The sequence below is a fragment of the Tauraco erythrolophus genome, chromosome 6, assembly GCF_009769465.1.
Source record: "Tauraco erythrolophus isolate bTauEry1 chromosome 6, bTauEry1.pri, whole genome shotgun sequence".
Taxonomy (NCBI): domain Eukaryota; kingdom Metazoa; phylum Chordata; class Aves; order Musophagiformes; family Musophagidae; genus Tauraco; species Tauraco erythrolophus.
In genome coordinates, this window is record NC_141470.1 from 44,245,689 (window position 1) to 44,270,708 (window position 25,020).

At 45.7% G+C, this 25,020-nt stretch overlaps 2 protein-coding genes across 3 annotated transcripts in view; both read right to left on the bottom strand.

The window, feature by feature from the left end:
• Nucleotides 1-8: 8 nt before the first annotated feature.
• On the bottom strand, nt 9-2,287 carry CFL2 (cofilin 2). Its single transcript, XM_086613439.1, has 4 exons — nt 2,277-2,287; nt 456-763; nt 279-355; nt 9-187 (listed from the first exon to the last, which is right to left on the bottom strand). Exons 1-4 carry the CDS (start codon nt 2,277-2,279, stop codon nt 75-77), a joined length of 501 nt encoding a protein of 166 aa, XP_086469565.1. The 5' UTR covers nt 2,280-2,287; the 3' UTR covers nt 9-74.
• Nucleotides 2,288-17,319: 15,032 nt separating this feature from the next.
• Nucleotides 17,320-25,020, bottom strand: part of BAZ1A (bromodomain adjacent to zinc finger domain 1A) — a 69,896-nt gene continuing 62,195 nt past the window's right edge. For both annotated transcript variants that reach the window (XM_086613249.1, XM_086613248.1), the window contains 6 exons: nt 24,736-24,983; nt 24,406-24,632; nt 22,278-22,762; nt 21,059-21,204; nt 18,869-18,956; nt 17,320-18,319 (listed from right to left, as the gene is read on the bottom strand). In XM_086613249.1, the coding sequence (XP_086469375.1) occupies nt 18,129-18,319; nt 18,869-18,956; nt 21,059-21,204; nt 22,278-22,762; nt 24,406-24,632; nt 24,736-24,983 (1,385 nt within the window). In that variant the 3' untranslated portion in view covers nt 17,320-18,128. The remainder of the gene's footprint in view (nt 18,320-18,868; nt 18,957-21,058; nt 21,205-22,277; nt 22,763-24,405; nt 24,633-24,735; nt 24,984-25,020) is intronic.

Here is a 25,020-nt window from a genome sequence, read left to right on the forward strand (position 1 = left end):
AATACTATTCCAATTGAACGAACGAGCTGCAAAAATGGAAGCTCCTTAGATCCAGATGGCACTTGTCTGTCTCTTTATAAGGGTTTTCCTTCAAGTGAAACTACCACGTTGCCTCCCAATTTCTCTCCAAGTGTTGAACGGTCCTTAATATCATCCAAACCATTTACTTGCCACTCATGTTTAATACCTGAAAGACAGACGGACAACAACGTACTTGTGAGAAACTCAACATCTAAACAGCATTGCAATTAATGAGTGAAACATTTTTAGGTCTGTACCTGTAAATTTCTTTTTAATGGCATCTTTAGAGCTTGCGTAGATCATCTTGCTTTTTAAAGGTGCACTTTCAGGAGCCCTTCAAAGGAAAGAAGAAAACCACAACAAAACAGTTATTCAGTCATCCAGTGTTAACTCCAGAATTTTCAATTTTAACAGCAAGCTTTGCTTTCACACACCAGAATATAAATACCAGGTCTTCTTTCTTAGATTCCTTTGTCTCATATGTGGCATCATACAAAGCGTATCGGCAATCATTCAACGGTAGCAACTTCACAAAGGCTGTATAGGGGTCCTCCACAGTATCTCCAATGTCACCAACCAATATCTGCTTTGACTCCTCTACAATTATTTGTTTTTTGTCATCACTTAAGCAGAAGAGAACGGCTTTCTTTCTTTTTTTAATCTCTTCTGGAGTTGAAGATTTCCTTACTTTCATGTCATTAAAAACCTTTATGACTTCATCATTCACTGTTACTCCAGAAGCCTGTAAAATGAGATCAAAGGAATAATTTAAGCAGCAAAAATTAACACTCACTAGAAAAGACGAGAGCCCACATTGCTAGATAAAGAAGTCTGCCTGCCCCTGTAAGAATAAAAATACTATACTCAACCTGAACACACCATCAATTTAGCAATCCTTGCAGGACTGAAGATATAAAGAAGGTGTAAATTCTGTACTCTCTTGTTGCAGATCTCAGCATCTTCAGCTGTGATTCTGGATAGCAGTTTTATACAATTAGGCGCACAATTGTACTACTCAAGCAGTTTTCCACTACCTTATCGTGGATTTGGCTTATTTGGGGGAGGAGGAGAACACGGACAATGGGGGAACTGAAGATAGGAGAGGAGTATAGTTTTTGGTTGGGATGGGGGGTGGTATTTTTCTTTGTTCGTTTTTGGTGGGTTTTTTTAGCAGAACAAACACTGCAGCAGCAGCTCACATCCAGCACTGTCATGACTCTCATTTTGTTGGGTGATGTAAGGCTCCACAAACAGCAGAAATGTTTTCTGCATTGTGTCAGCTTCAACACCGCGCTTCAAAAACTCCTGAATTTTACTTTGCACTGCTGCACGAGTATTATTTGATTGCTCTTCCTTCGCACAAAAATACCAGTTACACCCTGTACAGCTCCCCACACGGCTCGCAAGCCATTCAAAACCCGAGCCTAAACCTGCAAGGCGACAGAACACTGACAGGGCAAACGGGGAGCTCACAGCAAAAAGAAAACCATTTAGCAAAGCCCGTTGCGAGCGAGCGAGCTAAACGCATCCGCAGCGCCCTTGCTCTCGGTCCAACAATTACACATCCGAAGAGGCGGGCGCTGCCCGAGCGGGCTGTCTGGGGAAGGCAGGTGCACGGCTCGCTGGGAGCCGCCGGCTTTGTCCCCGAGGGAGCCCGCCTGCCCCCTTTCCCTGCTTTGTTCGCGGGGACGGCGTTCGCCTCGGGGGAACGGCCGCCCCGCCGTCCCGCGTCCTCCGGCCCTGCTCTCGGCCCCCCGCGCTACGGCCACAGCGGCACTGGCGCTTCCAGACGATCGCTCCCGGCCGCCCCGCTCCCCCGCCGGCCGGGGAGACCCCTCGGGCTCGGGCGGGCCGCCGCAGCGGCTCTGTCCCGGAAGGGCGCCGGGAGCCCCTCTCTCGCCCCTCTCCCGCCCCGCACTCGCACAGCCCGGCACTCGCACGCCCGGGCGATGCCGCAGGGAGCGCTGCGCCGCGCCGTGCCGTGCCGCCCGGCCCCGACCGCCGGCCTCCGGCCCCGCCGCGGCCCAGCCCGCCCCACCGCCCGCTCCTGCCCCGCGGCCGCTCCCACCGCCCCTGCCCCCCGCACCCGGCTAAAATTAGACTAAAATGGCCGCCAGAGGCCGCGGGGCCGGGCCGGGCCGCGCCGGGCCTGCTCGGCTCAGCCCCGCGCCCCGCCGGGCCGCGCTGCCCCTGCCCCCGCCCCCGCGCGCCTCCTCTGCCGCCCTCCCCGCTCGGCCGCGCCGCGCTGCCCTTACCATGGCGCCGGGTCCCGGGGCGGCGGCTGCCTGCGGTGCGGGGCTGCTGCACGCAGGAGAGCGCTGCGCTGGGGGCGAGGCGGGCGGGGACTCGGGCCGGGCGGGGGATGAGCCGCGGCGGCCGGGGAGGGCCGGTCACATGGGCCGCGCCGCCACCACGTGCCGCCGGGCCGGGCCGCGCCGCGCCGGGCCGCCCCCCGCGGGGCAGGGCAGGGCCGGGCCGGGCCGGGCTCGGCTCGGCTCGGGCTCGGCTCGGCTCGGCTCGGCGGGGCGCCCGCCCGCTCGGCTCTGCGAGGCGGTGCTGGTGCTCCGCGGGTGCGGCTGGCAGCGGCCGCCTCGGCCTCGCAGCCTCCGGCGTCCTTCTGTGGCCGGCCCTAGGCCCACACCAGCGGGTCGCTGGCTGCGGGGGAGGCGGTGCAGCTCTGCAGCCCGGCGTGGGGCACAAGCAGCCGGTAACCGCGGCAGGTCGGGGCGCGATAGCGGCACCGCAGATTCTGGAGCCAGCCGCGAGTGCCCGGAGTGCGGCTGCTGCCCGCCCTGTCCCGCACCGCCCCTCCTGCCCGGCGCTGCTCCCCTGCCGAGGTGCTCTCTGCTGCTTTAAAGTCACGATTTTGGTGTTTCCCTCCCCTCCGCTCACACTCCATGGTCTGTCCGCCCGCACACGGCTGACGGGCCGGCGCAGGGGGCATTCTGTGGGTGCGCTGCGCCGCGGCTCCCGTCCCTCCTTGAACTGGAGCTGTGCTGCCCGCGGGCTCTGCAGGGAAGGGCCCGGAGGTCCTGGAGCAGAGATGGCACCGTCTGTACTCGGGCGATGTAAGCTGGAAGGAGCAGCGTTAAAAGACAGGAGGATGACTTACAGGAAAACAAAGAAGGATAACCCTTCCCAGCTCCATGTGGAGCTGGACGAGGCTTCAAGCAGAGGACACCAAACACGGAGCATTTCTCTCTAGCTCATCCAAGTTGACAAGAGGATTGCCACTACAGTGGTCCCCGAACTGGTGTATCTGAAAACCAGGAGACCCTGAACATGCAGGATCTCAAACGGCTGTATGCGAGAGCACCCAGCCTGTGTTGTGGCCTGTCAGCTGTCTGCCCAAAAGATCCGAGTTGCTAATGGTACGTTGGTGGAAACCAGCAAACTAGTGTTTGTCAGCACGCATGTGCGTATATACACTTACAGACGTATACATTCATACTACATTGTAGAGGAATGTGGGATTTTTTTCCCCTTTCTCCATTACTATACACCGCCATGTTGACCAGATGAGCCACTATGATTCCAATCTCCTTTTTGAGTTACATCCTGCCCTCTCTGTATGCAGAATTCAAGACTGAATGGCATTCATTAATATTCAAAATTTGGCTTATCAGCCTTGAAATCACTAACCTGGAGCTATATTACCCTCAGTTCATTACAGCCACACATTCAGGACTCCCCACTTCCACTGAGCTGAAAATGGCTGATGGCCACTCGTTTACTCTTACTGCCTTTTCAGTGCCAGCAATGTGGGACCCAGGAAGGAATACCTCTATTGCATATCTGCATTTAAAGAGTCAGCCATTAACCAATTCTGTTTTCAAATACAATATATGCTGCTTTTTGATCAAACGAGTAACTAGTTAGGACAGGTGAAAATTGTTATGGGAATTAATAGCACAAATACTAAACCTAATAACTCAAGGCATGTTTTTCTGGTTGGCTTAAACCAGCGTAAGTCCACGAGAATGTCTTGACAGCCCCATTTCTGGGCATCTGCTGCTTTGCACAGCTTCACGGACTGGGGTGGATTTAAGTGGTTTCAGATCCTCATTGTCAGGATGATTTCAAGCAGCTCAAAACAGCCTTCACGACACTGCAGCATGTCATGGCATGCTGTGTGTGACACGTACCCTTCTCAGTGTCCCAAACGAAGGTCTGCACCCTTGCAGCCGTACACAATGTCAGGAGGCCACTGTGGCAAATAGCAGCATGGGGGTTCCTTTACTGTTGTAGGCAGAGGTAGCCGTGCACGTGCGCAGTACATCCAGCAGTGCCGGTGACCACAGTCACTGCCATGGGCTCAGCAGGCTTCTAACGCTCCTACGCTACCATGAGACTGCTGTGTGTGAGTGCCCTAATCTCGTGCCCTTGCAGAGCACCCTCAGCCGCCCATGCAGGGGCACATCCCAGCCTCGTAAAACGAAAGGTGGAGAAAGAGTTACCAGCTCCAGAGTTGCATGGCTGGGTAGATGCTCCAGGGATGACAACTACAAAACTGTGCATGACTCACCCTCCGTCTTTACTACCATGGAAACTGAATAATGAATCAGAAGCGTTTGTTGTTTTCTTCACCTTTCAAGGTGCGTACCTGAGGCACCCTGGCATGCAGGGCTGCTGCTGCACATCACTGGCCCCTACCTGGCATTCGTCAGGGTATAGAGGAAGCAAGGGCTGAAGGAGGAGTATTTTATGACTTTATCGATATCTCGGAGAAAGAAATGAATTTGCCAGAATGAGAGAACATTTCTCAGGGGTGACACACAGGTCACAGGTAAACAGGAAGAGGCTTCTCATTTTCAAGAAACTGAGCTATAGACTCCTGGTGACTGCAGCGGTCAGAGAAGGAACTTGTGATAGAGCCCAGTGGTGACCTTGGAGGCCACAGAAGTGGCCAGTATCCAGCCAAGAGCAACAGTGGCCAAGCAAATCGTATTGCTGGAGCACACTCAGACAAAGCTGGTTCCCCACCTTGGCATCTCGCTGCACTCAGGAAGCATCGAGTTTCACTACCCTTGTGCCACAAGATCTGCATCCCACCAGGCACCACCGAAATAGCCTTATGATTCAGAGAGCCCAGCAGCAGCAGCACTAAAAGCTTTGTGAATGATACCCTATGCGGAGCGCATGCCTCTAAGGAAGCCCTCCAAGCCCTCGCCTCACCCTCCATGGATGGAAGAAATGACTCACCGTGAAGCAGAAGGCACTGTTCGTTTGGATTCAACTCCTGGATGCTCATTAGTGCAAAGTGATTATAATGGACTAAGTTGCCTTACGCATTGAAGCTCTCTGAAATTGTAGTCCTTTCCTTTTGTGCACTGTCCCTCCTCTTTGCTTCTCTGTCAACATCGATAAACTCAACGTTACCGCTTCAGCCTCATTTCCTGTGGAAGCAAGGCCTCTGCTTGGCCTCCTCGGGCATCCCCTCTCTCACTTGGGCTAGTCCTTGTTCCAGTGACTTTTTAACTTGTTAGCTTATTTGAGTTAAATCTGGCAGAAGGATAGAGGTCACAAAAGTAATTAAGATCCTTAATTAAGTAATTAAGTTTCATAAAATAATTCATTTGAGATAGAAGAAAGTGGGGCTGTATGTCTACCAGTTCAACTCAGGAACTTGTTGGTTTTGGCTAGGAGACATCAGATCTCTTGTGATGTAGCCAGGTTACCTTCAGGAAGAGAACTACAAGGGGAAAGCAGAGGAACTTGCGTAGGTGTATACTGAAATAACAGAAAGTCTTAATACTGTTAAAAATATTGATCAGTCGAGAGAGAGAAATCCATAGGAATCCATGTTTGATAAAATCTGTTGCTCAGGGCACATCCTTTCCCGCTTTGCTCTCCTGTTTACCTCTGGAAAATGTCCAGTTTCCCTCCAACAATTCTATATTTTCAGTGGGAGTGCAAAGAATGTAGGATAAAATCTAACTTCTCGTAGCATAAGAGAGTATTAGAGAAAACCCCAGTGAAAGGCAAAGACTGAGTTTTTGTCTTTCCTTACACTGTGGATACATTAATTCTAAAAAATGATACGGTAAATATGTGTGACTGTAAGTGGTGGATCCTAGCACAACTTTGCTGCAAGTTAGCAAGACTTGCCATGTCTCCCATGTGCGCCGATGCCGAGAGCCCGCAGTGAGGGGCAGGGTGCGTGGGCTGGTGCGGAGCATGGGTCCCCAGCAAGCCCCGCTGTTGGGTCGGACCACGAGGCTGGATTTCCCCCTAAGGGAAAGCTCCAGCTCCACGTTCCTTGGCAGGGTCACTTCTGCTGGTTTGAGCAGCCTCTTCCACTAGTGTGGTCCCCAAATCCCTCTTGGGCTCTGAGCTATTAGTCAGCTTCTCAATGGCTTGGGCAGGGGTGAGGAGGAGCGAGGCGCCGGTCGCCGCTCCCTGAGGACTCGGGCCATGCCTGCTGGCCTCTGCCCACCACCGAGACGGGAGCAAGCTGGGCCCATTGCGTCACCCTCACCGAGTGCCCCGGCCTCCCGTGCCAAGACATTCCTCCAGCTGAGTCACGATCGATCCAGGCTGCCGCTCCGCTCCCGCCACGCTCAGCGTGGTCCCGAGGGTGCTGCCGCCTGCCAGCTGCCACCCGGCGTGGGAGGGCTGCCTGCCTTCCCCACTGCCTTCCCCGGCCACCACCCGGGGCTCCAGGAGTCCGACGCTCTCGCTGCAGCAAGGAGATACGGCTGTAAGAGCCGGGGTAGGATTTCCTTGGGCTTCGATGCCGGCTTGAGCGCTGTGATACTTCGATGGGTTTAAGCAGCCCCTTTCCCTGCCAAGTGGAGCTGCTTTTCTGACCGTGCAGCGATGTGGCTGAAGAAAAGCCTTTTATTTATTTTTTTTTTTTGCCTTGAAAAACTCTTCAACAGTCTGCCTTCCCTGGCTGAGTTCTCAGGGCCGTACGCCAGGAGAGCAGGCAGAGGGAGGCAGGAGGAAGCAGCAGCAGCAGCAGCAGCAATAGCCCGGCACGGCCAGCGCGGATGCTCGAGGAGCAGCAGCCACATGCTTTTCGGGGCAGGGTGGAATTCCCCCCTCTCCTCCCGTGACTCTCAGCGCCGTGGTGCTGGTAAGTCACACGTGCCAGTGAATCATAACGCCGGGCAGCCACAGGCCTGTCAGTGGTCAATGGACAATAAAAGGGAGATTTAATTAAAATGTTATGTCTTGTAATGACATCATTTTAGGGATGGTATTTAAACATTACAAAAAAGGAAATAAAAACTCCTCCTATGAGAGAAGCGTGGAAACTAATGGCAGAAAAATGGCTAAATGGAGCTGAAAAATTCCCCTGAAGTCTAAAATATGGAGAAACTTTGGTCAGTCTTATGAGTAAAAACAGAAGATAAAAATTACTTTTAAGTAATTCGCAGATATTCAACATTCACAAATGCCTGCACATTTATAGCACTAGAAAAAGTAACTACTATTTACCCTGCCAGCTCTCATAAATTCCTGTATGCCCTGCAAAATGCATTTTCCCCAGGAACAGTTTCTTCCCAAGTCTCTCTTCTTGCTGCCATTTGTTCACAGCTGAGATAAATTTACAGCATAACCTCAGGTATGGAAGGATTTATAAGATGACCCACTGACTGTATCAATTATTCAATTTATTCACTTTTTTCCCCAACTTTCACTTCCACGGTAAATACAGTTGTTTGGTTTTTTCCACCTCTACTTGTAGCATTTTTATTCCAAGGTCTCAAAGCTCTTTATTAAAATTATTAATGAAGTATCGCTGCCTGATGAGTATTATTTATCCTGTTTGATGGGTTGCCTTGGATCACCCAGGAAGGCTGTGGCAAGCCGAGGGGCAGGGCAGGGAGGCTTGTATGTCCCCAGACCATCCCTCCTCCTGAGGCAGGAAATGTAGGTCAGGCAGAAAAATTATTTTCTTGAAACCTCTGTTTCAAGCAAACAGCAAAGTCAGACTTTCCTTCTCAGTAAGCATCCTCTGACAACAGTAGGTCTGAGGAGTTTGATGTTGGCTGTTATCTCCAACCACCGATGTGTCAGAGACACACATATATCTGTACATACAGTGAAGCAGAACCCCGGTTATATAGGAGACAGGGATGTGGTATGCTAAATCCTCTCTAAAGACAGGAAATGTAAAAAGCAGCATCGTTTTCTGGGAGGCACGGTGGTTGCTGTGGATCACAGAATAGTGCTTCTTACAGTGAAATGGCAAGAAGGGAGTGAAAGTGACCTTTAGAAAACCAGGCGTATATAGCTGACTTACACGCTGGGTAAGTGGATTAGGGGAAAAGCTGCCTGAGCACTTTGGAAGAACAGGCTGTAACACTAAACAAGATATAGACTTTAATTATTCTAATAAATATAAAAGTCTATAAATTCTAACAAAATAAATGTCCAGAAATGTTCTTCAAGCAACCAAAAAACAATGGCATAATTTGCTAGTTGTATCAGTCTCCTGGAAAAAACTTCCATTCCCTTTGTCTGCTTGTTTCATGTATGTAACTTTTTCCTATAAAACGAGCCAATGGCACAGTCCCCTAAAAAGTGTAAATCTCGCACTCCAAAAGCACGCCAGCTGTGAAAGCAGTAGGAGGAAAAACCAAAATGTTTTCTGGTACTGCCAGCTTGTTTTCAGCTGAAGAACACAGCTTTTAGTTTGAAATATGTTACTCTTGCTCTCTGTGTCTGCAGCAGAGGAGCTGCTGCACCGAGGAGAGTAACACACGGGAAGTCACACCTGGGAGCTCCTATTTAAGGGCCTTTCCCCAGCCCACGGCATCCTCTCGTGGCTGCGGACAAATCCAACAGCCTCATACTCCTTCCTGGCACTATTCAAGGACACGCATACGAGTAACGCAGAGGAGATGCCATTGATGGTTTTGCTGGTTTCTGTCAGGAATTTCTAGCGGAGCTATAAAACTGGGATGCCTGAGGTTAGTGGGGATATTAATCAACGCAATGGTCCCCGGAGGTGCTTCTTTAGCAGCAGTTTCACACCCCGCTAACCTCTTCGAGTTTATGGCAAAAGATCCCTGCTTTGCCACCAGAAGGAAGCTGTCAGTTATTAACAGTGGGTGTTCAGCACTGTCGTACACCTCGCTCGAGCCGTGTCTTCTACTGCTGCACAGTCCTTTTGCTATGTACGTGCCTCAGCAGCATTCGGTAATTTTGGCTCTTTCTCCCATGTTTTACAAACTGAGTGACAGTCCTTATGCTGGCAGTCTCCAAGTTTCTCCCTCCAAGCTTAGGAAGTCAAATCCTCTTACACTAGGATTTCAATAGACTTGCCACAGCACAGAAGCAGAATTTTTTGTTTCTTTTTAAAATCAGAATGGAGATAAAAACATGGTCTGTTTTCTTACTCTGTGCTCTGGCTCAACAGTTGGTTCTTCGCTTGCTCGCAGTATGTATAATTTAGTACATAAATATAATGAAACTTACACAAAGAAGGAGTGAGGACAACAGTAGCGTCACCAAAATTTCCTAAGAGTAGTTTCGTCTTGTTTGGTTTTCTGAAAACTTATTCAGTCACAGAACAGTGACTCTTCTCAGCGGAGGAGCAGAATGGCTGGACAGGGTAATGTCTTGAACAGCTTCAGCCTGGTCACAGGAGGACAACTGCCAAAAGTTAGGATGCGGTCAGACATCTCAGCAGATGACACAATTTAAACTGGTGCACCTCCAGGAAAAGGTGGCGATAATTTCAGACAGCTCTTTGCCTTCTGGATAGATGCATGCAGACCTTCAAGATGCAGGGGCTGGTTGGCACGTAAGGAATAGAATGATTGAACTTTGTTATGCTCTTCTTTATGGAAGAACCCCCCCAAAGTAGGCCTCCTGAGACCACTGGGGTTCCTGGTGGGACAAGGAATCCTTGTTTTCCTGTGGCTGGACAAGTGCGGAGCAGCACCGTACACAGATTGCACACACATTTCAGGCACTAATCCCAAGTCTTGCAGCCTTGGTCTGATTCTGCTACTAACCTTCGTTGCTCCGTGCTTCCCCTCTTACTGGGGTTATGTCATCGTGTTGGAATAAGGTCCTTGGAAAATGGACTGTTTCTAATTACGATTAACACTTCTATGGCATTGTAGGTCTGATTTAAGGAGACATCTTTGCAATACAAAAGCAATCTCCAGGAAAGGATTAAATCCTCTCCAGGAGATGGAGGGAGCCATGACAAAAGTGCCAAGACAGGAGAGATTAATTCATATGGTCTGTTTAGACTGGAAGTTGTGAAGGCCAGACAGAGAACAGACACTTTTGGTTTTGGAGTTTTAATACTATTAAAATTGCTCCAGACAGACCTAGGACTCAGTTTGCAGCATTGCATCTGAATGGAAAGAAATTATGTTTGATGAAGGTTCAACCCAAGGATTGGTTCTAAGAAACCTCTTAGAAGCAAAGATGAACAACTATGCAACTATGGAAACAAAATATGCACAGATTAAACCCACTCCAGCATTTGACACTGTCCCACACGACATCCTTGTCTCTAAACTGGAGAGACATGGATTTGATGGATGGACCACTCAGTAGATAAGGAATTGGCTTGATGGTCACACTCAAAGAGTTATGGTCAATGGCTTGATGCCCAGTGGAGGCCAGTGACGAGTGGTGTTCCTCAGGGGTCAGTACTGGGGCCAGTGCTATTTAACATCTTTGTTGGTGACATGGACAGTGGGATCAAGTGCACCCTCAGCAAGTTTGCTGATGACACCAAGCTGTGTGGTGTTGTGGACATGCTGGAGGGAAGGGATGCCATCCAGAGGGACCTTGACAGGCTGGAGAGATGGGCCTGTGAGAACCTCATGAAGTTCAATAAAGCCAAGTGCAAGGTCCTGCACATGGGTTGGGGCAATCCCAAGCACAAGTACAGGCTGGGCAGAGAATGGATTGAGAGCCCTGAGGAGGACTTGGGGGTGTTGATTGATGAGAAGCTCAATATGAGCCGGCAATGTGCACTTGCAACCCAGAAAGCCAACCGTATCCTGGGCTGCATCAAAAGAAGTGTGGCCAGCAGATCAAGAGAGTTGATTCTGCCCCTCTACTCTGCTCTCGTGAGACTCCACCTGCAGTACTGTGTTCAGCTCTGGGGCCCCCAATATAAGAAGGACATGGAGCTGTTGGAGCAGGTCCAAAGCAGGGCCACAAAGATGATCATGGAGCACTTGTCCTGTGAAGACAGGCTGAGAGAGTTCGGACTGTTCAGCCTGGAGAAGAGAAGGCTCCGAGGAAACCTTCTAGCAGCCTTCCAGTCCCTAGAAGGGGGCCTACAAGAAAGCTGGAGAGGGACTTTTTACAAGGGCATGTAGTGATAGGACAAGGGGCAATGGATTTAAACTGCAAGAACGTAGATTTCTATTAGATCTAAGGAAGAAATTTTTCACTCAGAGGATGGTGAGGCACTGGAACAGGATGCCCAGAGAAGCTGTGGCTGCCCCATCCCTGGAAGTGTTCAAGGCCAGGTTGGATGAGGCTTTGAGCAACCTGATCTAGTGGAAGGTGCCCCTGCCCGTGGCAGGGGGGTTGGAACTAGATGATCTTTAAGGTTCCTTCCATCCCAAACCATTCTATGAATCTATGATTGCAAAGCCCTCTCACAAATTATGTTGCTTAAAAAGTTGATCTTGCCTTTTAAAACCATTCAGTTTTTCTTTCTCAGATAGCAATCTAAAAATAAAACATTAGTTAAGCCTAACATGCTAAATACACGAGCTGAGATCACTTTCCGGTGGTTGAGGATGGGCTTTAGGATGACTGGGGCACAGGAATATTTATAACTGTTGCTGGATCGCAGGACCCGTTGGTCAGTGTGAAAGTGTCCTCCCGTGACAGCAGCGCTCTTGAGCGGTGCCAGGACTGCAGAGCCCAGCATGTGACCCTGACGGTGGGATCTGCACAGGAATGCTCGCGAAAGGCAGCTATGAAGCCCTGATCCCACAGGCAAATCCCCATCCTGCCCCGAACCAAATGCGGAACTGCCATCCAAAACCCAAACGTTTCAGCATCCTGGCTCACATTTCTGCCATTTCAAACACGTGATTCACAGCGGCCGAGCCACAGCACAGCCCGGCTCTTCAAAGCCCTTTCCTCTCCAAGCTCATTTGAGCTGTAAGGTGCTTGGAGATGAAAAATAGGAAAGCACATAGATTATTATATACGTTCTTATAGGACTGTTGATCTAGGAAATAGTTATATAAAGCCTAAATAGATCGGTAAGCTAAGAATAGCACGTGGGCAAAACTCAAGTGGAACTGTGCGCTACCCTCCCAGAGCAGGATGATCTTCTACGAGACAACCTTGTTACAAGGGAAATTATGACACCAGCTCACCGTTTTCAGTTCCTCCACACGGCACCATTAAACCAGGGTGCGTGTGGCACCCGAGTAATGCTGCGCTGCGACACAATGCCATACCAGCGCGGCGGCACTCCGTTACTAGGACAGAGACCCCTTTCTTTCCTGGTTCATTGAAACAAACCAAAGGAAGGCACAGCGGATGACTGCAGAGAAGAATAGGTGAAAGCTGATCTTCCGTGGGCAGCAGCCAGCGCTATGGAGAGCGCACTGTCACCTAACATCCTTGTAGGAAACTTGGCCCGGTCAAACATTTCTCTCATCAAAAGCGAGTGACCTGAACAGCTGGACACACACCATGAGCCCGGCGCAGGCGGAGCGCTGGCCCTTCCTGGGCAGAGGGTGAGGGACTCTCGCTCGGGGCCGAACACCTCCGGCCATACCCACAGCCTCTTGCAAGGCAACAGCTGGTACACTCCTGCATTTGGAGGCCCAGAAAACATTTTTTTTTTCCCCTTCTTCTTGCATACGTTAAAAATTCTAAAGATGGAGTGGCACCTAAAAGAAAGTAATTTAAAACTAGTTTCAGTGATTTCCCAGAACAGAAGCACTACAAACCCAGGAAATGGATACATTACGGAAGAGAAACAAACCCAAAGTTGGCCTCAGTGCACTTTTTGGAAAACATAGGCAGCCTGTGGCCTTCTCCCACTGACAACATTTCAGGTGTAGTTCATATCGATGTTTTTAGCATTTTAACGCACTCCAAATATTAAAAAGCATTGGTCCGGAAAAGTATCTGTTTGCCAGAATGCAGCTGCAGGTGCGTGGCCGAGGGTGGAGTGTTTCACCACCAGCAGATCAGCTTTGTCTGATTACTTAAAAATAAAACTGAGTTTAAACACAGATCCAGCCGCACCTTGCCACTGAAGCTCAGGCTAGTGGGGAGCGGGGGGAGGCAGGAGGAAGCCGGGCTTTGCTCCCAGCACCACCCATAGTCCGAGTAAATCACAGTTTTACCAGTGCTTTCCTAGGTACTGGAGATGAACCCTATAAAGAAGTGCAACACTCACGAATGATAACCATTATTTAAATAGTCAGTGGCTTACAGCAATTAAAAGTAGAAAACTTTGCACAAGTATACACACGTACATCCTCAAACACACAGAAACAGTTTAGGGATGGTGCTATCCCAGCATCCCTATTAGGAAGCAGATGGGAAACAAGGTGATGGCTTTACTTATCTGTCTTCATAATTCTTTTCTTTTGCAGCACAAGTCATTTTCCCTTTTGCATCAGCCTTAATCCAAACATCCTCAAACCTGAGTGTGCCTAAATGAGAAACTTTCTTATCAGTAGTAACTGGAGATTCTCCAAGAGGCATTGTTATACAGGCCTGATGCAGGACATACATACAATCAAGCACTTCAAGGCAAAGTTTTAATAGAGCGCTGTTTAAAGAAGCACCAAATTAAGGGAAGTAGGTTGCTGATGAGGGATGGGAGGAAGAAGACATTGCTTGGTTCAATGGCAGCAGGCTGAGAAATCTCAGAATATCCCCTTACAGCAAGCTGGGTAAAGCACAAGGAGCACCTCTGCAGAACGAGACCGGGAAGTCACCACTGTGAAGATCAAGGTGGCAGTCTGGCAGTGCAGGGGAGAGATCTCTGAAGTTACAGCAGGTGAGCCACATGCCCTACAGACAACTTCCTGCAGCTATCTGGACACTTGTAATTTTTTTTTAAAGTGAGAAGACTCTTGCAGGGTAGAAAGAGTCCTTGGTAGCCTCAAGAAAGGTTAGCTGGAATTGTTGCAACCGGTTCTGACAGTGATGCCCTAAGCAACATGATCGGTGTTAGATATTATTTATTTGAATACAAACAGATAAAGCTTGGAAGATATGAGATTGTTGCAGGGTGAGGCTTAATTCAGTGGTTACATCAATGATTCTAAAATCATAAACCACACATGTAATCTCCTAAATCCTAAAGTACTGGATTACCAGTCCAGCAGCAACGTGATATTGGGCAGGACTCTGACATGGTCTGGTGTCCTCAGGGATCTGCTCCCTGTACACGTCCATAGCAGAATCTCCACTTCTGGACTGTGATAGTTGCAGAGATGGCTGGTGGTGAGGCAGCTGGTCCAGCAGCCTCTGCCTCCCTATGATTATACATGGAAGTTCAGGCTGGTTTTCAGCTGCTGCTTGGTGGTTTCTAATGCCCATATTTGCTAAGATTATGCTAAGGTCATGTTCCTTTACTGTTAATACTAACATTTATGTGCTCTCTCCTGCAATGCTTAAAACTTCATTGTCCACAGAAGAGCCATGCAACACTGGGTGCAGAGGTGGTAGCCCCAGCCCAAATCCTTCACAAAGGAGTGCTGGCTCACAGCTGTCACACAGTCTGCCAGACCAAGGCGACTCAAGCTTTCCAGCATTCATTAAAGGTTTCCAGAAGTTAAAGCTTCCAGCAGGGGAATCCAACACTGTATATGCCAGTCAACGCAATCACCTGCCTCCTCATCCAGGTGAAGGGACATGACACAACTTCGTTACACTCACGCCATGGTCGGCCAACATCAGCTTGACTGCAACTATCACGCAAGGCTACATCCAGCTTTTGAACAGGCCTTCTCCTTCTGACCTGGTCCTGCTTGGATAGCAAGGGCAGCTTCCAATAACAGCAACCACTGTAGGGATTTGTCTTTTGCATCTTCAGCAGCCTGTGGTGGCCGGGAGGTGAGCAAGTTGTCTTGGAAGAAATGCTGAGATTTCCTGGAAGAGAGTCCTTTGGGTTGGAGCCCAACTCCTCCAAAGGAACTGGCCTCATGGTTATGAGAGCTATGTACAAAAAGCATCAGAAGAAATTGCCTAGGGTATTTAGTGAGTAATTCCTAGCCCTGACATGAATTAAAGGGGCAGAATTTGCGCAGCAGGAAAAACAGCTGGTAAAGCAGTAATCTCTGGACATGTGCCAGGGCTAAGATATACTGGAGATACCAAGAAGGGAAAGATACTCACTGTTGGATCTTGTCAAAATGCTGCTTGGAGGACAGATGCTAGACTTGGAGTTGAAGAAAGATTCCTGAAGAGTCTGGTACAGCCCCATTAGTCAGGGCCTCTGAATCTGAGACGGAGCCATTGACCCTACCAGTTTCTCCACCTTTGTGAAACTTTGGCATGGAGCCCTCCGCAGATACAGCACATCCCTCACCCTGGTGGTAACAGCACATGGGATGGGTGATCATCTAAGACACAGGTTGGTTTGGAGGAAAGGTGGACAAGGAGCACGAATATCTTGGCCCTTGAGACAAGAGGGGAGATATGAAGCAATTCCTCTTTTTTCAAATGGGTAAGTGTGGGGGAAATAAACAGCCATAAGAAAACATCTTGACCTAACTCTGGAAAAGCAGAGCTGAAGTTTGAAAAAGCTGCAACAAAAGTACCAACTCAGGCAGCCTGCTGCCAGAATAGAGGGCTTGGTTCATGCCCCGTGAGCACCGCGAAAGCCAAGGACAGTCAGATCTGCGTTGCGTGTGCAGCATATATGAGTATTTTAAGCACAGCTGCTCAAAGGAGAAGTGGGCACTTTCCCACAATTCACCTTCAGCATGTATAAGTAAGGCCTCAAGTCTTGCAAACTTACTGACAAATTGGTAACTTGGCTCATAGCACAAGCACACAAATACCACTGTCACAAGCGGAGATTTGGGTTAAACTGTTCCCACCTGCTCTACCGAAACTCAAAATTCTAGTTATGTTACTGAAGGGAAGTTATTGAAGGAAACAACCTTGGAGAAAGAGCGACAGGAATGAACAGCTGGCAGTAGGTTGGGGACAGTAATAATTTAAATTGCATCTGCCACAGACAGACTCATTCAGCTCACTGTGGGCCTGCCTCCTCCCTGCCTCCTCCAAATAAACATTCACATTTAAGTCAATGGGGACTATTCATGTGAACAAGAACTTGCACAACTGTTTGTGCAACCTGCTAGTCAGGATGTTCACGTCCTCTTGGGACTAGACAGATGCAGGGATATCATGTACAACCTACACCCTGCAAAGAAGTCTTCTGCTCCTCATATCCCTTACGGGATTCAGTGTACTTTGTGGTGGCAACAAGAAATTTGTCTTTGATCTGGACAGGAGAGAGATGTCGGCTCTGAACAAGGAAAAGCTTGCACAGAAACTCTGAAGTATTAACAGACATTTCTAAACAATATCCCCCCACTTCTCTTTTTCTTTTTTTTTTTTTTTTTTTTTTAAGGAAAAAACCCCCAGAAATCCAACACTTCAAACTGATCAGTCTCCTGTCTATCACCTTCCCCAGGCTCAAGGGAACGCCCGTTCTTGCCACCTCTAAGGCAAGGTAAGCACTACAGCAGCAAAGCAAACCCCAACTACACAGCAAGTAATTGGTTGGGTCTGTGGCACACAGGGGTCTTAATGCTATGACGTCAGCTAGCACAAACGCAGGGAGAAAAGTTGCTGCAGCAGCTAGCCTCCCGTTTCAGCTTTTCCTACCCTCTTCACTCCTACCTCCAAATTTCCACTCCATGCTGTTTCCTCGGAGTACGGCATACCCCCAGGTGCACAAAATGGTTTTAAAGCTATTGACTCAAACTGAGTTTAATAAATTTAAATTAAACTAAAAGTAAAACTATCGAGGATAGTAAGGATAGTTTAAAGAAGCTGCTGGTCAGATAAATGAAGCTATGAGGTTTGACACTGTTAGGATAAAGATCCTAATTTAACAACCGTACAACTTATACACATACTTCTTACATTACTCCTTACACACTGATGAACATTTGCATCACTTAGAGACCAGGTATCACCCTGGCTGCAGCTGCCAAAAATGCTGGTTGGGGTACTTGCATTGAAACCAAATTCTGCTGTGCTCTCTCCAGCAACCTGTCCCAGTAAATTAACAGGAAAGATGGTGTAGCAGTTAACTCAAAAGGAAATGCCAGAAGCTCAAAATACTTTGAAAAATGTGTCATTTTATTTGTACGCTTCCAAAGCTGTACGTAGAAACTTATAGTACAGTCCTGTAAATTTACTCATTGCTAGAAGAACTGCCAAGGACAGGGGAAGGTATTTATTGATTGATCATCAAGTTAGAGGGGAATAAACAAACAAAAAAACTCACCAGCAAAAAATTAAAAAAAGTTATGGAACTCTCTTTTTTTTTGTTTTTAATCCCCCCAAGTACAAATTTTATAAATACAAAACAAATTCACAAATTACTTTGAATGCTAAATAAATATCTACTTAATAAACTCAGACTGAATACCTCCAGCCAGCACTGGTACAGTACTTAAAAGATATGCAGTTGTACTCATTCATGTGTAGTGTTGAGAAGATACACTCAAACAAGTTTCAAACATACACACAGTTTCTTCAACTGTGCTACAGCAGAAGATTTTATCTGAGTTGATAAAGCCCTCAATACCACAGCTCCTACAAAAATCTAGAGGATGAAACAAGGTCATTTGGTGCAGGTAAAAACCATGTACTTCTGGAAGATATTTGGACACATGAATGTATTAAAAATGTACAAAACCTCTGTAAACCAGTACTGTATCCAGTACATCTATCAAAATTATTAGACACTGAATAAAACTGTAGCAAAGGTAATCTTTCCTACGTTCTCCTGAGTGCTTAATATTACATTGAGAATATAGTGCAGGCCACACTTCAAGGTGGTTAAACAGTTGTTATTGCTTTAGACAGATATGACGACTGCGTGGTTTAACATTTCATTTTAATGAACATAACAGATTCCCTCAAAAAAATCCTTTGGAAGGCAGAGGTTAGATTCGTGACTTCTTTGCCACAGGAGTGGCGTGGTCCACATTACCAGATGTGATTGGAAGTCCAAGCTTTTGAGCCTGAATGTGGAAGAAAGCTTGAAGTCTAGTTCCAGCTTTTGCTTCACTCGTGTTACGAGGGTTGTATTCAAAGCAGTTCGAAAACATCAGCTCAATGTCTTCAATGAATTCCGCTAGTAAATGAAAAGTGAGTAAATTAATTTAGCATGTCTCAAGCCATCAAAGAGCTACTGTATGATAAGGCAGTATGACACCATGGGATTAGTACAGTGATCCTACACAGAGTTGCAACAAAAAAAGTGTCTTTACATATGTATCAAGTTTCCATCATTGTATTAGTGAAGTGCCATGCACACATTCTTAAATTTCTCTGATTATCAATAAAAGAAATACAAATCAAGCTGTAACAACTGTACCTTTTTTAAATATTTCATCAGCATCACTCACTGACATAAAAGGCTTGAGAAATTACCAGCAGTTTCTCAGCTGCTCATTTCTTAGCTATCTGTACATCACATATTTTGGTAGTAAAAGAATTGTGTTCAATAGATCTTATTTTAAAAATACTAGTAAATGCTCTTTTAAACAAAACAAAACCCAACCCACCACACGACCTCAAACGAAACAATTTCAGCTTTCTAATCCTCTGACACAGCTCTATTTCAGGATGACTTAAAGAGAGAGAAAAGGGTTCATTATATCTTTCAATAAATAATACTTACATGCTAACTTATATTCACATTTATTCACTTTTTCACGGATTATATTTAAGGCAATAGGTTTTTTGATGATATCATAGTAGTCTGGTACCTTTAAAAAAAAAAAGAATGATTCATAGACAAACAAATAGAAGCTTAAAATTCTACCTATGTAAAAAATGAAGCAAATCAAGCATTAGCAAAAAATATTTTGGTTTTGTTTTTAAATAAACAGAGGAGTCCCAATCAACCATCTCCATTTCCTGAACTGATATTAGTTTTCAGGTATTGCTTTTCCAATTTTTTATGTCATTGAAGTAGCAGACCACAACAAACATTACCCAGCAATTCAATGAATAAATTTAATCCTAAATACCCTGCGAACAACTAAGAAAATTGCATGAGCAGACAAGCATTACAGTGTTCCAGCTATTCCCATCTGTCAAAGGCAAAAATTATTTCCAAGACTTTAAAACTTTTCATTTTCCTGTAACATATTACAATATTAAAAGCTCCTTAATCACAAATAATGACCATTTTTACTCCACTACTATTCACCGTCTTGCAAGAGAAATTAAATCCTGAGATTCCATTTAGTTGTGTTGAAGAGAAGGTAGTGAACCTTTGTGTAGTGAGCAGGACACAGTATGCACATACCAGAGATAAACAGCCGCTCAGAACAGTGTTTATGTGATAAAAGTGAAGGGAGGAAAAGGATTGCCTAACCCTTAAAGGCACTGATCATTTGGATCACAGATTTTGAATTCCAGCAAAGCACCAAGCTTAGGGTGACTGTCTCACTCAGAAAACAGGGCAGGGGGATGAAAGGGAAAAAGATACCTGATCCAAATTTGACTTTTTTATTTTTTATTTCCCCTCTTTCTTCCCCCCGTCCCCCCTCCCCCCCAAGAACAGATACCCATATGCACCATCATGTATGATGTAAAACCAATTTCTTGGTTATGATCTGTAACTTTACTATATCAAGTGCAACTTGCAAACAAACCTAGAGATATAGAATTAGATTGACACGTTTTTCATTCCCTTCCCTTTAGGAGTGCTGTTTACATAAGTACTAAAAAGAAAGGTAATTTTCTAGCTTGCTATGCACTGATCATTCAACATATTCTTCACATTGTCTTAAAGGCAGCAAAAAGTTTAACCTAAAATTTCTCTCGTGATGAAGAAAATTTGGGTCACTCAAGTATGGATTTTTCTCTCCAAACTATACAGAGACTATCCCTTAGTGACTGATTCAGGCAAACCGGAACGCACTGAGTTCTAGCATCAAAATTAAGTTGAATTCTCCATCCGTCCTTAAGAAGTTTCCTTGCATTCACCAGATTCTTGCACTTTCTAGTGTAATTCCTGTAGGCAGACACTAGTCTCTGTTTCATTCAAAATTCCTCTCCTCCTCCTCTGTGCTTAACATCTTTCATTCACATTTGTACACCATTCTTTTTGTCCAGATACATTAATCCTTCCAGCTATCTATGACTCTGAGTTCAGAGTTTCAAGTCCTCATTTAACAGCTATCACTGTTAATTTTAATAGAGCACTTAAACACCGAGCTCTAGATCCTGCAAGAAAGTCTGTGCAGAGTTGCTCCAGAGGGCTCAGAGAGGACAGGCACTTTCTTAGGGGTAGGATAGTTCCAGCAGCGCCTTACAACTGACAAGCTAGTGCAGCCTGCAGAAAAGCAGACGAGCTTTGGGAACTTTTATTGTAATGCAAACCTCTAAAGCAGCGCTTACTTTGGGTACCTACTTTACCAGCAAGTATTTTAAAATTTAAATAGCAGGGAAATTAAATGAAGAACTAAGCTAAGAAATCATCTTTTTACTGCATTATAGTTAACATCGGAGTGAAGTTGTTCCTACGTTGTTATTTTATTGCAGGTCTGTTCTTAAAATACCTTTGCACAAATTGAAGATTAATTCAACTAATAAATAACCATAAGCTTACCTTTAGCAGTCCTGCGCTCTATTTGTTTGTTTTCCAAATCAAAGCATTTCACATTTTCAAATGCCTGATGGCAAGCATATTTAAAATCTTCCCAATAACATGTCAATTGGAAAAGTTGTTTCTGGCACTGAATATTTGTGCTGAAATATTAGAGTTCTCCTCACTCTATCCCCCTATGGGCAATGCTATAAAATCCCAGCAAACAGGATTCTCAACCATTATAATTCCCCCTACAGTTCTATCAGTTACCTGGATTTTGGAAACCAGTTTCATGAAAGGCCAGCTGTCATCATGTCGTACCAGTTCCACTACAAGTTGTTCAAAAGCTGAGAGTTCATGGACTCCTCCTTGACGTCCTGAACTTCTCCTGTTCAATGAGGTCTGAGGAGATGATTCTGGAAAAAGAACAACACCCCACCACATAAAAATAAAAACCTGACAAGTAAGATTTTAAAAAAAAAGCGAACACCATTATTCTTGGGTAAAACTAGTTTCACAGCACAACTCATGTAGGTTGGCTTCTGGTATTAACTATACTACAGCCTTGTTATTAACCACTAAATGTCTCTCTTGCCATACAAAATGCTAAGTACCAGGACTTAGCTGGGTTCCTCCTTCATCACATTAATTTTGGAAAGGAATTTTTCCACTGATTTCAATTTTAAAACAATTTGTTAAACACTTAAAGAAAAGCCCTATTAGGGAAAAACAGAATAAGCTGCCTGTTCATAACTTTTACTTCCACAAAACCTCTATTCAGAGTGGTTTTATCTGCTTTCAAGAATAGTCAGCAGGGTGGTTAGAGGATAAGCCCAGAAACTCCCAATGAGGAAGGACAGAAATGGTGCAGAATACAAGGCTGCCACACTGGAGTGCAAGCTCTTTTACCCTCTTCAGTCTCACACTGGGTCCTTTTTGTTTTTAAAAGCTTATTGTAGCTTTCCAAGTATTTCCCTACCATCAAATACTTGGTATTAACTTAACAAGCAAGGACACTGTTAGGCCTATATCAGACAGACGACATTTTTCTTCTGTTATCAATTTCTTGACGTACATATATATTCTCAATTTCTCTACCTTGCCTACATCTGTGTTCTTCACCGTTTACCTCTTTAATAAAATAAACGATAAAAGCTGTAAGTAAACATTTGAATTTGCATGGGTTAAGGCATAAATATCACTTTCACATTTTCTATCCGCTTATTAGCAATTCATCCATATTGTGTGCAAAGATGAAATTTCAAATACAGATATGATAAATCTCCCTGGCAAATTAAGTATTTCTTCTTTAGATGATTGAAAATTTTTTTAACGTTCACTTCTGCCACAGCAAAAATAAGGGAACTCTCTCGTTGGAAGTGGTAAAAATGCCTTCGACCACTACTTCTAATCTCCCTGTTCTACCACACAAATATTTTAGCAAGGAACAGAGCGCGGTTTTCGTTCTGGACAAATACATTTCTCTAACCTGTGGATTGTCGTTTCCTGCCTCTTCTCTTGGGTTCAGTAACAGGAAGAGAAAGCTTTGAAGCAGAAACTGGATACTTCCTAAGCCGTTCATTTGAGTCTGCAGTATCAACAATTCGAAATCCAAGAGAATTGGAAGGGCTGTTTTCCAGTGTGCTATCAGCACTCTTTCTTCCTCTTCGTCTTCTTCGAGGACCGAGTAATTCCACGAATACATCTGCTTGTAATGAATTTTGGCTCTGACGAGTGGTCCGGCTATTAAGTCTTAAAGACGGCTTTGTCACTGATGAAGGGGCTGATTTTACCTTTCTTAGGCCCCTTCTGGTAACTTTAGATGAAGGTTCAGTTTGCTTAGGTGTATTTTGCTGACTCCGAGACGCAGATCTGGGCTGACGCTGGCTGTTCCGACTTGAGAACGGATTGTTGAGTTTGGCTGCTCTCATTTTTAATGGAAACTTGACCTGGGGTCTTCCTTGCTTTGATGGGCTACAAAAAGTGAACAATTATGTTTATTTATCCCAAAACTCCATTCCATTCTTTTCCCTCAGTTTTCTAATTCAGCTTTTAAAAAAACCAAACCATTCAAGGTTGGGCTGGTAAGCAGCTGTCTCTCAAGCCGATGCAGTGATCCAATTGCTGTTATCTTAAACACTTCTCTGAAGTCTCTTAAGTACTACGTGGAGCCCATACGTTAAAGAAATGCTCAGAATTCTAATCACTCTTGCAGCTTGTGCAATACGAATGCATTAACTGGAACATCAGCTATCAATTTCTTTAAATCACTTATTTCTCACAACAACTGTAAATACTAGGATTTTTGGACAATATTATCAGCTACATAAATAAACTGCAGTTCTAAAACACTAAGTATAGAAGTTCTGCTCTAGTCAGGGTTTATAACTAATACTCAAAACTCTCTTTCCATTACAGGAGAGAAGGAAGATGCCAGAGAGAAACTTACTTCTCAAGGAGATCATAGAATCATAGAATCATAGAATGGTTAGGGCTGGAAGGGACCTTCAACGGTCATCTAAGTCCAACCCCCCTGCAAGGAACAGGGATATCTCCAACTAGATCAGGTTGCTCAGGGCCTCATCCAACCTGGCCTTGAACGTCTCCAGGGATGGAGCATCCACCACCTCTCTGGGCAACCTGTTCCAGTGTTCTACAACCCTCATGGTAAAAAATTTTTTCCTAATATCCAACCTGAATCTACCTCCCTCTATTTTAAAACCATTACCCCTTGTCCTATCACAACTGGCCCTCCTGAATAGCCTCTCCCCATCTTTCCTGTAGGCCCCCTTGAGGTACTGGAAGACCGCTATAAGGTCACCCCGGAGCCTCCTCTTCTCCAGGCTGAACAGCCCCAACTCTTTCAGCCTGTTCTCTCCAAATATTGAAACCCAACTGTCAGAGCAGCAAATAATCTTGCTTCAGTCAGTTCAAAAGACAGTACCAAAAAGAAGAAAAATACTCTGAGATCAGGAAAGTTTTCAACTTTTACACTCCTGACATGTGTATGAAATCCATCACTATTGAAATTGTCACACTGGATTAGATAGTTGTTCAGGGTTTTTGTTGGTTAGTTGGTTTTGATGGGGGGTTTCTTGGTGGGGTTTTTTGTTTATTTGTTTTTGTGGGGTTGTTTGGGTTTTTTTTGAACAGTTACTGCAGAAGTCCTTATGTCCTCCCAATGTGTAACATAGCCTCCTATAGATGACCTTGTCTTCCCTAATGTTCCAATACTTACTGTATGCATCTAGTCCCCCAAAAGTCAAAACTGGATAAAAACTGCTCCAGGTTTTCTCCAAGAAATCTTTACTGTTTGAAACTCTTTTCACTTTATATTCAAACAGTGGCTGTACAGAACTGCAACTCTGATGGCCATCTCTCACCCATACAACCAGGGCTGAAATTTTCATCCTGAAAAGTGAGTCCAAGTCCAGTGGATCTAACTTGCTAATATTAAATCCATCTGTAAGAGCCGAACTCCTAACAAGCTGCTGCTTTTATTAATAAACGTCTTTTTCAGACTGGATTTTCAAGATATGTGCTTATGTGAATAGTTACTACCTTAATAATCAAGATGATATTTCAGTAGAAAACCACTTTAATGGATGTCTATTTACCTTATCTCTTCTTCCTCTTGAGATTCATCCTCCTCATCTGGCTCTTCTTCATAATGCTCTTCTTCACTTTGTCCCATATCATCATAGTTTGCCTCTTTTTCCCCCTCTCCTAGTCGTTCAGCAGTCTCTTCATCACTTTCCACAGAAGGTCTCTGTCTGGAGGAGAGACGTCTAGAGCGCTGTTTTGGTCGGCACTCTGGACAAAACCAGTCTCCTTCAGGAATGACCTAGAAACAAAAGAAAAAAACGCAAGCATTAGTAACATGCAATTAAGTCGTAAGAACTACTGAAGTTTTGTGTGAAAAGGAAGCACTTATTTTTCTTAGATACCTTCAGCTTGGGTCTGATACAGTAAGTATGATAGCCTCGATCGCAGCCATCGCACAGCACCATGCTCTCTGCATCACCTTTCTTTCGACACACTTTACAGCGAGCATTGAGGATGGACTTTGACCAGATGACACTTCGATCCAGTGTAGACAGATGAAGGAAGACTTGGGACAAGCTAGTGGAAGAAAGAAGTGACTCCCTCCAGCGATCCAAAACTGTTTTATAGGATCGTCCACCATCGCTGGCATCTTCCATTAAAGAAGGGCGTTAAAAAAAAGAAAAAGA

What these genes read in the sequence shown, in the direction of transcription:
- CFL2 (XM_086613439.1), bottom strand. An exon ending in GACCTGGTATTTATATTCTG is followed by an intron (nt 356 to 455) that starts GTGTGTGAAAGC and finishes TTTCCTTTGAAG; the next exon opens with GGCTCCTGAAAGTGCACCTT. An exon ending in CATTAAAAAGAAATTTACAG is followed by an intron (nt 188 to 278) that starts GTACAGACCTAA and finishes TCTGTCTTTCAG; the next exon opens with GTATTAAACATGAGTGGCAA.